Below are 13,228 nucleotides of genomic sequence, written 5' to 3' on the forward strand. Positions count from 1 at the left end.
TGATCCACCCGCCTCGGCCTCCCAAAGTGCTGGGATTACAGGCGTGAGCCACCGTGCCCGGCCGAATAATTTTAAACATAGGAAAGCTCCAGAAGGCATCTGATGCTACCCCCCTCATGCATTTATTTCCGACTTCCTAAGAACCCGATTTATGTTTTAGGATCCAGATAAGAGAAAGGTGACTCCACCACAGGCTGCAGGGGATGAATGACCTAGCTATGCCATCAGGCCACTTTGGGATACACACTGTAGCTTAGGCCAGCTTAAACAGAGCAAATCTCAGGACTACTTTTTTTTTCCTTTTTTTAGACAGAGTTTGCTCTTGTTGCCCAGGCTGGAGTGCAATGGCGTGATCTCGGCTTACCACAACCTGCGCCTCCAGGGTTCAAGTGATTCTCCTGCCTCAGTCTCCCAAGTAGCTGGGATTTCAGGCATGTGCCACCACGCCCAGCTAATTTTGCATTTTTTAGTAGAGACAGGGTTCCCCCATGTTGGTCACACTGGTATCAAACTCCAGACCTCAGGTTATCCATCCACCTTGGCCTCCCAAAGTGCTAGGATTACAGGCATGAGCCAGTGCGCCTGGCCTTTTAAAAATTTTATTTATTTATTTTTATTTATATTTTTTGAGACAGGGTCTCACTCTGTTGGCGAGGCTGGAGTGTAGTGGCATGATCTTAGCTCACTGCAACTTCTGCATCACTTGGGTTCAAGTGATTCTCCCAACTCAGCCTCCAGAGGAGATGGGACTACAGTCTCACACCACCACACCTGGCTAATTTTTGTATTTTCAGTGGAGATGGGGTTTCGCCATATTGGCCAGGCTGGTCTCAAACTCCTGACATCATGTTACCTGCCTGCCTAGGTCTCCCAAAGTGCTGGGATTACAGGTGTGAGCCACCACACCCAACCAGGACTACTCTTCCTGGGAATGCTGGGACCAAGGCATACTCTCTTGTTTCAGATGGTATGGCATGCAGATATAAATATGGGAACTGTTAAAATTATTCAGCTCACACATACAGGAGAGCAGAGCCAAGAGAACTGCAGAGAAATAGAACTGGATTCCTGATGACAGGAATCTTTCAGTTAATCCATATTTAACGCCTGCACTATTTCTGGGCTTTCTGATTACATGAATTTACTGTTTAATCTCTTTATCAAAAAACTATTTATTGTTTAGTCTCTTTATTGTTTAACCCCATCTGAATAGGGTTTTCTGTCACTTGCAACTGGAAGTATCCTAAATGACAAAAAGGTAAATGTGGGCGAGGCATTACGGCTAAGCCTGTAATCCTAGCACTTTGGGAGGCCAAGGTGGGAGGATCACTTGAGGCCAGGAGTTCAAGACCAGCCTGGGCAACATGGTGAGGCCCCATTTCTACAGAAATTTTAAAAAATTAGCCAGGCATGGTAGTGCATGCCTATAGCCCCAGCTACTTGGGAGACTAAGGTGGGAGGATCACTTAAGCCTAGGAGGTCAAGGCTGCAGTGAGCTGTGTTCCCACCACTGTATTCCAGCCTGAGCAACAGAGCAAGACTCTGCCTCAAAAACAAAATAAAAAATAAGGTGTATGTGAAGTAAGTTTCAAAAGATGGAGAAATATAATTTGATGAATGAGAAGTAGTAATATAGTAAAATAAATTATAATAACATAAAAAGGCAAGAAAAGAACAGATAGTGAAAAGAACTGTGTGAGAAGAGATGAGGGAAGATTCACGTAAAAGAAATGAATTATGTGTAAAGATATTTCTGCTTTCTTTTTTTTTTTTTTTTTTAAGATGAAGTCTTGTTCTGTCACCCAGGCTGGAGTGCAATGGTGCAATTTTGGCTTACTGCAGCCTCCACTCGATTCTCCTGCCTCAGCCTCCTGAGTAGCTGAGAGTACAGGTGCATGCCACCACACCCAGCTGAGTTTTTGTATTTTCAGTAGAGACAAGGTTTCACCATGTTGGCCAAGCTTGTTTCGAACTCCTGACCTCAAATGATCCACACGCCATGGCCTTCCAAAGTGCTGGGATTACAGGCATGAGCACTGTGCCTGGCCAAGGTATTTCTGCTTTCAACATGCTTACCTGTTCAAGACTCCACTGGAAACTAGAGCTTCTTTGGGATGGAAATATTTATGATATACAGTTCTAACCACAGCATCTACGAGGGAAAAAGAGAAGGAGGCATATTTTGGGTTAGAAATAAGTTTGATATTATAGACTCATACCGATTGTGACCCGAAAGGCACCCTGGAACTCAGTTCCAATTCACCTCACTTTATAAATGGAAGTAGCCCAAGCCCAGGAGGCTCAGAATGCAGATGAGAATGGAACATTAAAACTTGCACACTCGGGCAGGGCGCGGTGGCTCATGCTTGTAATCCCAGCACTTTCGGAGGCTGAGGCAGGTGGATCACGAGGTCAAGAGATCGAGACCATCCTGGTCAACATGGTGAAACCCCGTCTCTACTAAAAATACAGAAAATTAGCTGGGCATGGTGGTGCGTGCCTGTAATCCCAGCTACTCAGGAGGCTGGGGCAGCAGAATTGCCTGAACCCAGGAGGCAGAGGTTGCGGTGAGCTGAGATCGCGCCACTGCACTCCAGCCTGGGTAACAAGAGCAAAACTCCGTTTCAAAAAAAAAAACATGCACACTCAGCCCAGTGCTTTTTCCATTATGCCACTGGACCTAGAGGGCTATGATATCAGATAATAAATAGAAAATTACTGTGTCTACTGAAAATAATAAGTTACCATTATTAACCATGATTCCATATTCTTCTAGTAAAAAGTTAATATTGGTGTCAAATCTGGATTCTCCACCTTCTCCTAGCATCACAAGGATATCTCCACCGCTGTCAAGGTATTTCTTCAGGATTTCAAACTACACAAAGGAAAAAAGCAATCCGTGAATATGCTCAAAAGACTTTTGCCCAACATACCATGAATAAGACCTTAACTAGATGAAAAATGAATACCTCAAATCTATAAGGCATTTACATATAAATACATACAAGAGAAAATGTACTTTTTTTTTTTTTTTGAGACAGAGTCTAGCTCTGTCACCCAGGCTTGGGTGATCTTGGCTCACTGCAACCTCCGCCTCTCAGGCTCAAGCGATTCTCCTGCCTCAGCTTCCCAAGTAGCTGAGACTGTACAGATGCATGCCACCACACCCAGTTAATTTTTGTATTTTTAGTAGAGACAGGGTTTTACCATCTTGGCCAGGATAGTCTCGATCTCTTGATCTTGTGATCCACCTGCCTCGGCCTCCCAAAGTGCTGGGATTACAGTCATGAGCCACTGCGCCCAGCCAAAATGTGCTCTCTATGTATGATCTCCAAGCTTGTCTCTGAGCATAAAGCTCCAAAATTCTCAAACTAAATAACAGTTTCAAAGCTATCTAGACAAAAAGTGAAAAACTTTACTGAAGGAAGCTCACAGTTCTCCATTCGGCAGCACCCCTGGTCTTCACTCTACCAGATGCCAGCTGTACCTATTTTCCCCTGACAACCAAAAATGTCTCTTGAGATTGCCATATGTTCCCTCAGGAGAAGAAGAAACAAAATCACCCCTGGTTAAGAACCACTGATTTAGACAATGCCTTCGCTTGACTGCCCACAGATGATATCAGGATGAAGGCATTTCATACAACACCTTGGAGGAATTCTGTTCAAGGTCAATGACCAAGCCATAAAGAGAAATGCATGTTTTCTTCTTATCTCCTGGAAGCTCTCTCGTTTTCACAGAGCTGGGGATGGGAGAAAAATCTAGGGTTCATCTTGCTGGTCTAGCCTGAGAAAATCTGTGGTGGGTGGTCGAGACAAATAGTTTCTCAACTTTTTTCATCAAGTACTCCAGCAGAAAAAAATATGAACATGTTTATACATACATCCAATATATATGTATCTCTATATAAAATATGTACCTTATATTATAATTTAAAACAACTCCCAAAAAGGAAATGTTTTAAAGGTAACAAAAAAATGAATAGGGTCAGGTGCAGTGGCTCATGCCCGTAATCCCAGCACTTTGGGAGGCCAAGGAGGGTGGATCACAAGGTCAACAGATCAAGACCAACCTGGCCAACACGGTGAAACCCCATCTCTACTTAAAAAAAAATACAAAAATTAGCTGGGCTTAGTGGTGCACACCTGTAGTGCCAGCTACTTGGGAGGCTGAGGCAGGAGAATCGCTCGAACCCGGGAGGTAGAGGTTGCAGTGAGCCAAGATCACACCACTGCACTCCAACCTGGGCAACAAGAGCAAAAACTCTGTCTCAGAACAAAAAAATATATATATATGAATAATAAACGTAATTTCTTTCTGGTACCCCATTGATTCATCACATGTATCCTCCTTTGGAAACTACTACCCATACTAGCTTTGCCACAGCATAGCCCTCTTGCTCTTGCATGCGCCCTGAATTTTCCTCTCCTCCTGCCTTCCCCACATTGTAGAAAACAAATGAATCTTCCGAGGCCAAAGGGGGCAGATCACCTGAGGTTAGGAATTTGAGACCAGCCTGGCCAACGTGCTGAAACCTTGTCTCTACTAAAAATACAAAAATTAGCCAGGCGTGGTGGTGCATGCCTATGGTCTGAGCTACTCGGGAGACTGAGGCAGGAGAATTGCTTAAATCCAGGAGGCAAAGGTTGCAGCAAGCCGAGATAGCACCACTGCATACCAGCCTGGGTGACAGAGCAAGATTCCATCCCAAAAACAAAGCAAAATAAAACAAACAAAACAAAACAAAAATGAATCAATTATTTCAAAATCAAAATTAAGGCGGGGTGCAGTGGCTTACTCCTGTAATCCCAACACTTTGGGAGGCTAAAGTGGGTGGATCACTTGAGGTCAGGACCTAAAGACCAGCGTGGCCAACAAGGTGAAACCTCATCTCTACTAAAAATACAAAAAATAGCTGGAGGTAGTGGAAGATGCCTGTAATCCCAGCTACTCGGGAGGCTGCGGCAGAAGAATCAGTTGAACCTGGGAGGTGGAGGTTGCAGTGAGCCGAGACTGTGCCAGTGTACTCCAGCCTGGGTGACAGAGCAAGATTCTGTCTCAAAAAAAACATTAAAAAAAAAAAAAAAAAATTAGCTCAAAGGCCATTTCCTCTGGGCCCTTTAATCCAATGCCTCTTTTCTGTGCTTCTGTAGAAATGTGGAACTTAGAACATTGATCATTATTGATAAATGGTCCATTTGTTTGATTTCCCCTAGAATATCAGTTCCTTGAGAGGGAAGACTATATGCTATTTGACTTTGATCCCTAGCATTAGTCCTAGGACTTGGCACACAACTAGGTACATAACAGATCCTTAATAAATATTTTTTGGAACAACAGAAAAACAAATGAAATATAACTGCACGGATCCTGGACCCTGAACAACAGGCTGAATCTCTCCCTAAATCCCATCTTCCTTTTGATTTCCTCTCGAACTCCTCTTCCCAGACAGCCCTAAATATATGCTATGTTCTATGACTGCTAATAGAAAGCCAGGTCTAGTTTGCAACATCTATTCTCAGAACATAGCTTTTGCTTGGGAAATTCTACTGGGACTCGGTATTTATGATTATGTGGTTCTGGGATTTGTCCTTGTTGTCTAAATGCAATGAATATACAATAGGTATTGATATCTACTGTGTCCTATTGGCCATCTGGCATTTTAAGAAAAAGATACATGAAGGATGTGGTGTCCAGTAACACAGTTGGGCAAAGGTTAAAGGGGCTTCCACAAATTATGACCCAGGTTCCACCTATGCATGTGAGACCCATCTAACCAAAGAATAGATATTTGGTACAAATTGGAGGTTTCTTACTTCTTGATGGCAAAAACAAGAAGAAAGATTAAATTTGTAGACTTAAATTTTAGAAATTGGCTTTGAATACATTCACACTGTTAAGTTTTACAATGTGGCAGCAAATGTGAGCTATTTCATGTAACTGATACTGGATGGTCCAGGCCAGTGGCTCTCAGTGTCGGGAATTAAACTATCTAGCATGTATTTTGGATTACCATAATATTAATATGGTAAAATATTAATGCCATAATGTTAATGCTTAAGGACATTTTAGTGGGTAAAGGGCAGGGAAGTTAAGGCCTGCAATGTTCAGACCAGTCCAACATAGTAAAGAACTGTTCCACAACATTTGAGTATCTTCTCAGTCACGTATGTTTAAAAAAGAAAAGCAAGCAAACAAAAGAAACTTAGCCTAGAATCTAACTAAATTGATTGATTTATTTTTTTTTGAGATGAAGTCTCGCTCTGTCACCCAGGCTGCAATGGCTCACTCTCAGCTCTCTGAAACCTTCACTCCCCAGGTTCAAGCGATTCTCTTGCCTCAGACTCCTGAGTAGCTGTGACTACAGGCGCCTGCCACCACCTCCGGCTAATTTTCGTATTTTTAGCAGAGACAGAGTTTCACCATGTTGGCCAGGCTGGTCTCAAACTCCTGACCTCAGGTGATCCGTCTGCCTTGGCCTCCCAAGCTGCTGGGATTACAGGCGTGAGCTACCACACTCAGCCTAAATTATATATAAATTTTATAAAGTATTTTTTGCACGATTTAATATACTGAATTTGCAGATACCCAACTACCATGTAAACTGAGAAAAGAATTACACTCTTTTTATTAATAGAACTTTACCAAGAGTTAGTATTTTGGAAAAATCACATCACTGACAGCAACACAGCTCATAATTTGAATTGCCAATTCATCACTTCCACCAGTCTGCATCTGTATCTAACCCATTCATGGGAGTTCTATATATTTATTAAACATTTATTTCAAAATGCCAAACATAAAGAAGTGTTCTAATGCATGTATGCCCAAGTATTAACAAACTTAAATACATATATTCTTCTAGTGTATATATGCCTAAACATTAGGTTTAAAATACATGTATTCTTTTATAAATCATCCTTTAATTTCTGAATATTAAAGTTAGGATGTTATGTTGCCTTTTTAAAAAATGGTGGTGGGTTAGATTATCTTAGCATTTCAATTCAGGGTAATAAAGGTGGAATCTGTAATACAGGTGGACGCTGGTCTGTCAGGGTTGGAAAATACTCATCTCAGCTACGTGGTTACCTGGTGGTAACTGAATACCACCACATGCTAGTGTGATGAGTTAATGTAGTTGAGGTGGAAATAGGGGGAGACTTTTCAGCCTAGTTTCTAGCCTGATACTAGCATCTACTATCAGACATATGATGTCTGTCCTATCACAGAAGCTTCTGGAAGCCAACATGAAAAAGGCACCTAGTCGTGTCTGGTGGCACATGCCTGTAGTCCCAGCTACTCAGGAGGCTGAGGCAGGAGAATCACTTGCACCCAGGAGGCACAGGTTGCAGTGAGCCGAGATCACGCCATTGCACTTCAGCCTGGGCAACAAGAGTGAAACTCTATCTCAAAAAAAAAAAGAAAAAGGCATCACACAGCTTTCCAGGGTTAACAGTCTAGGAGGCCAGCAGCGATGACAAAAGCAGTGATCTCACCAGGATGAGCCCATTGGAAGAACAGGAACACAAGGGAATGCTGGTTCCTAGAAAAAAAGCCAAAGGCTTTTCTTCCCACCCCACTCCAACTCTAAAGAGAAGGCGTGGTGTCAGGGACTGGTCTGGGAGGTTTTATTAGGCTAAATTACATCACACTTGCCTCTTGAAGGACTCGTGTCTCTTGGATGTAACAGCCTTCCATCCCTGGAAGCCCAAACTAAGGCTTGGGCTGGCACCCATCTCCACTTGGAAAAAGGCCCAGTCACCAGGTTCTGACCTTCTCTCCGGATGCCCCTCCGTTTCTGAGGCTGGTTGGTCCCTGGCAAACACCAGGTCAACTCTCTCTTTGGCTTCACCAGGTAGATAGGGACATGGAGCCAAAGCCCAACAAGTAATAAATTGTTGCTATGCAGGCCACTGCCATCGGTGTGTACATTTCCCTCAGGGTCTCAGTGGGTAGGAGTCGCTGGTCACCTCCACATTCCCAAGAGTAATTCCTACTCATTCTGCCAATTAACCTGATCAAGGAATCATCTCTCTCTCCATGCCATTCCCAGCAGAGGTCACCTTGCAATCAAATTGAGAAACAAAGGACACTAGAATTGCTCTGCAGTGGACCTCTTCCCCATGACACCACCCAGAGTAACAGCAGGAGACCTTGGCCTGCCTCAATCTAAGGACCACATTGGCCTTGCCCTGCCTCAAACTCCCTACTCCCCATATTCTCTCTGAGCACAAAGGTACTTCTCATGTCTCCGTAAAATGGCTCTTTCTGTGTTCTGGGTTTTTTGTTTTATTGACTGTGAAAAAACACACACAATCTTTCCTAAATTTACCATCTTAACCATTCTGAAGTATTTAGTTCAGCAGTATTTTTTTTTTTTTTTAGACAGGGTCTCACTCTGTTGCCCAGGCTGCAGTGCAGTGGTGCGATCTCAGCTCACTGCAACCTCTGCCTCTTGGGTTCAAGCAATTCTCCTGCCTCAACCACCCAAGTACCTGGGAGTACAGGCATGTGCCACTGTGCCCAGCTAATTTTTGTATTTTTAGTAGAGAGAGGGTTTTACCATGTTGGCCAGGCTGGTCTCGAACTCCTGGCCTCAAGTGATCTACCCGCCTCCACCTCCCAAAGTGCTGGGATTATAGGTGTGAGCCACCACGCCTGGCCTAGTTCAGCAATATTAAATATACTCACACTGTTGGGCAACCAATCTCCAGAACTCTTTTCATCTTGCAAAACTTGAAACTCTGTACATATTAAACAGCAATTCTCCATTCCCCGATTCCCCCAGGCCCTGGCAACTACCACCATTCTATTTTCTGTCTCCATGAATTCGACTACTCTATATACCTCATGCTTGCATAACTGACACCACACAGTATTTGTCATTTTGTCTGCCTTATTTTCATTTGGCATAATGTCCTCAAGGTTGATCCATGTTGTAGTATGTATCAGAATTACTTTCCTATTTAAGACTAAATAATATTCCATCGCATGTATGTACCATATCTTCTCTATTCATCTGTCGATGGATACTTGGGCTATTTCCACCTTTTAGCTAATGTGAGGAGTGCTGCTTAGAAGACGAGTGTGCAACTATCTGTTTGAGATCCTATTTTCCATTCTTTTGGGCACATACCCAGAAGTGGAACTGCTAGAGCATATGGCAGGTTTGTTATTTTTTTTTTTTTGAGACAGAGTTTAGCTCTGTCATCCAGACTGGAGTGCAGTGGCCCAATTTCTGCTCACTGCAAACTCTGCTTCCCAAGTTCAAGCAAATCTCCTGCCTCAGCCTCCCGAGTAGCTGGGATTACAGGCACACACCACCACGCCTGGCTGATTTTTGTATTTTTAGTAGAGACGGGGTTTTGCCGTGTTGGCCAGGCTGGTCTCAAACTCCTGACCTCAAGTGATCTGCCCTTCTCAGTCTCCCAAAGTGCCGGGATTACAGTCATGAGCCACTGCACCCGGCCATCATATGGCAATTTTGGGGTTAAGTTTTGAGGAACTGCCAGACTGTTTTTCATGGTGACTGTACATTTTATATTCCTACCATCAGTGTGGAAGGGTTCCAATAACTTCCTATTCTTACCAATACTGTCATTTGAATTCTGGGCCTTATATTTATCATTTTTTATCCATTCCACGACTTAGAATAGTAAACATCTTTATTTTAAATGGAATTTTCCTATTTTCAAAGTAAAAATATGGCAAAAAAGTGTGGCTAATATTTAATTAACCTACACTATGCATTTGGCCTACACAATGTGTTTTACATGGAGTATCTCAGTTAATCATCACAACTTTATGATGAAAAGAGAGATGAAGTAACTACCTAAGGCCACACATAAGTGGTGAAGGGGGATTCAAATCCAGGATTTCGGAGCCCAGCCTCCTAATCATTTCACCATTATTTCTTCTATAATGGCTATTTCTTTTTTTTTTTNGGGTTCAGGCAATTCTCCTGCCTCAGCCTCCTGAGTAGCTGGGATTACAGGCACACGCCACCATGCCCAGCTAATTTTTTGTATTTTTAGTAGAGACGGGGTTTCACCATGTTGCCCAGGATGGTCTCGATCTCTTGACCTCGTGATCCACCCGCCTCGGCCTCCCAAAGTGCTGGGATTACAGGCTTGAGCCACCGCGCCAGGCTAAAAATTTATTCTTATTACCATTTGAGATAAGAGTCCCACTATGTCACCCAGGTTGGAGTGCAGTGGTATAATCACAACTCATTATAGCCTTGATCTCCTGGGCTCAAGAGATCATTCCACCTCAGCCTCTTGAGTAGCTGGGACTACAGGCACGCACCACAATGTCCATCCAGCTAATTTTTAAATTTTTTGTAGAAATGGGGTCTCACTATGTTGCCCAAGCTGGTCTTGAACTCCTGGCCTCAAGTGATCCTCCTACCTCAACCTCCCAAAGTGCTGGTACAAGTATGAGCCACCGCACCCAGTTGGGCTTTATATTTTTCTAATTGATCATTAAACAAACATTTTCATAAGTTTATTTGGCTTCTGGTAGTTTTTTGGTTTGGTTGAATTTTGCAGGACATATAGATTTAAAATGTTAATGGAGTTAAAAGTATTTGTCTTTTCCTTTCTGGCTTCTGGATTACATGACACATTTAGAAGAGTTTCTGTTATTCTAAGATTATAAATAAATTCAACAATGCTTACTTTCAGCACTTTGCGATGTAATTTTTTTGGTTGAGACAGAGTCTGCTCTGTTGCCCAGGCTGGAGTGCAGTGACACAGATCTAGACTCACCACAACCTCGGCCTCTCAGGTTCAAGAGATTCTCGTGCCTCAGCCTCCTGAGTGACTGGGACAAGTGGCCACCACACCCGGCTAATTTGTGCTGTAATTTTTTTTAACATCTAAATTTTAGTCCGTTTGGAAATTACTGTGGTGCTCAAAATGGGCTTCATTCCATTTTTTTTTTTTTTCGCTTCCTCCCTCCCTCCCTTCCTTCCTTCCTTCCTTCCTTCCATCCTTTTTTTTTTTTTTTTTTTAATTTTCAAGGCATAGTCTCACTCTGTCACCCACGCTGGAGTGCACTGGCAATCTTGGCTCACCGCAACCTCCGCCTTCCAGGTGCAAGCGGGAGAATTCCTGGCTCAGCCTTCCCAGTAGCTGGGATTACAGGTGCGTGCCATAGCAGAGACAGGGTTTCACCATGTTGGCCATGGTGGTCTGTAACTCCCGACCTCAAGTGATTCACTCCCTTCAGCCTTCTAAAGTCCTGGGATTACAGGTGTGAGCCATCGCACTCAGCTGGTTTAATTATTTTCTAAATTACTAAAAAGCTGCCCGACTGCAATCTATCTTTTCAATACTGATTTGAAATACGGTACCACTTTGCCTATATAATAAATCCTATCTATATCTGGCTCTTATTCTGAGTTCTAATATATTCTCTCTGCCTGTAAGCTCCTGCTGAGTTCCATACTGACTTTTTTTTTTTTTTTTTTTTTTTTTTTTCTCCTTTACTTTTTTTTTTTTTTTTTTTTTTTTTTTTTTTTTTGACAGAGTCTCCTCTGTTGCCCAGACTGGAGTGCACATGATCTCGGCTCACTGCAGCCTTCACTTCCTAGTTTCAAGTGATTCTCATGCCTCAGCCTCCTGAGTAGCTGGGAATTATAGGCATGTACCATCACACCTGGTTAATTTTTGTATTTTCAGTAGAGATGAGGTTTTGCCATATTGGCCAGGCTGGTTTCGAACTCTTAACCTCAGGTGATCTGCCTGCCTCAGACTCCCAAAGTGCTGGGATTACAAGCATGAGCCACCGTGCCTTGACCAAGAGATGCTTTAATAAGAATCTATTTCTGAATAATCTTTAAATTGAGCTTCTCCCACCTAAACAATCTATGTTACATAAAAAAACAAAGACTTCTCAGCTTTATCAGCAGGGCAATATCACTTAGAAGGGAAAATAATATACATGGTGAGTCACCTCTGAATCTTCCAATTACTCCGAAGTTTTTTCTGCATGGATTTATAGCCATTGTTGGTGGTAAATATCTCCTTTTTGTAGGCATTGAAAAGAATGGTGCTCCGCAGGTCTTTCTCCATGGTTACCTTTATGGAAGAAAGATGGAATCAGAAAATCAATAAACAATATTCCAAAGACCCTAAAAGTAATAAATAGTTGCTTTCTACTTCTAATTTTTCAAGAAAGGGTATACAACTGAAACCTATCTATGAAACTCCTATAGTTCTCAAAGGTTGGGTGAAATGCAAAAGCATAGCACAGAAACCTAAGACCAAACCAAACTCAGACCTCCCCCACTGGGTTTTGTTTTCTGCCTCTTGCCCAGGCCCTCCCAACAACCTACACCTATGGCCCTGCCCTGCCATCTCCCTGCTCTTTTGTCCCAAGACCATGTTTCCAACCTGATTCATCACTGCTAACTACTATTAATTATGGGGTATAGTCTTGTAGATTCTTTATATACATATATATATATATACACACACACACACACACATATATATATATATACATATATATATATATACACACACACACACACACATATATATATATATACATATATATATATACACACACACACACACACACACATATTTTTTTTTGAGACAGAGTCTCACTCTGTTGCTCAGGCTAGAGGGTAGTGGTGCCATCTCAGCTCATTCAACCTCCACCTTCCAGATTCAAATGATTCTCCTGCTTCGGCCTCCTGAGTAGCTGGGACTACAGATACGTGCCACCACACTTGGCTAATTTTCTTTTTTTTAAAGATGGAGTTTCACCATGTTGGTCAGGCTGGTCTTGAACTCCCGACCTCAGGTGATCCGCCCACCTTGGCCTCCAAAGTGCTTGGATTACAGGCGTGAGCCACCACGCCCAGCCCTAATTTTTTATTTTTAGTAGAGACAGAGTTTCTCCATGTTGGCCAGGCTGGTCTCAAACTCCTGACCTCAGGTGAACCACCTGCCTCAGCCTCCCAAAGTGCTGGGGTTACAGGCGTGAGCCACTGCTCCCAGCCTTTATACATATATTAACTTACAGTTTTATGAAATAGAATCTTACCATATGCATTATTCTGAAACATACTTTTTTCACCTAATCTTGTATATTTGACATCTTTCTATGTCAGTACACATGGATCTACCATATTCCTTTAAACAGCTATACAGGGCCAGATGTAGTGGCTCACGCCTGGAATTCCAGCACTTTGGGAGTCTGAGGTGGGACGATC

General features: G+C 42.7%; 1 protein-coding gene across 4 annotated transcripts in view; it reads right to left on the reverse strand.

Annotated features, from left to right (window-relative positions):
• IFT52 (intraflagellar transport 52) overlaps nt 1–13,228 on the reverse strand; it is a 57,404-nt gene that overhangs the window by 43,560 nt on the left and 616 nt on the right. For 2 of the 4 annotated variants that reach the window (XM_017542224.1, XM_017542223.1), the window contains exons 1-2: nt 2,746–2,877; nt 2,077–2,152 (exon numbers count right to left, since the gene is read on the reverse strand). Coding sequence is in view for 2 of the 4 variants with exons in the window: in XM_017542222.2 (XP_017397711.2) it covers nt 2,077–2,152; nt 2,746–2,875; nt 3,208–3,210 (209 nt within the window). In the remaining 2 variants the exon portion in view is untranslated. Of the gene's footprint in view, nt 1–2,076; nt 2,153–2,745; nt 2,878–3,207; nt 3,242–11,958; nt 12,084–13,228 lie in introns of those variants that run through there. The other 2 variants (XM_037743352.1, XM_017542222.2) reach the window with 2 other exon arrangements.

Source organism: Cebus imitator, unplaced genomic scaffold (assembly GCF_001604975.1).
Source record: "Cebus imitator isolate Cc_AM_T3 unplaced genomic scaffold, Cebus_imitator-1.0 Scaffold141, whole genome shotgun sequence".
NCBI classification, from domain to species: domain Eukaryota; kingdom Metazoa; phylum Chordata; class Mammalia; order Primates; family Cebidae; genus Cebus; species Cebus imitator.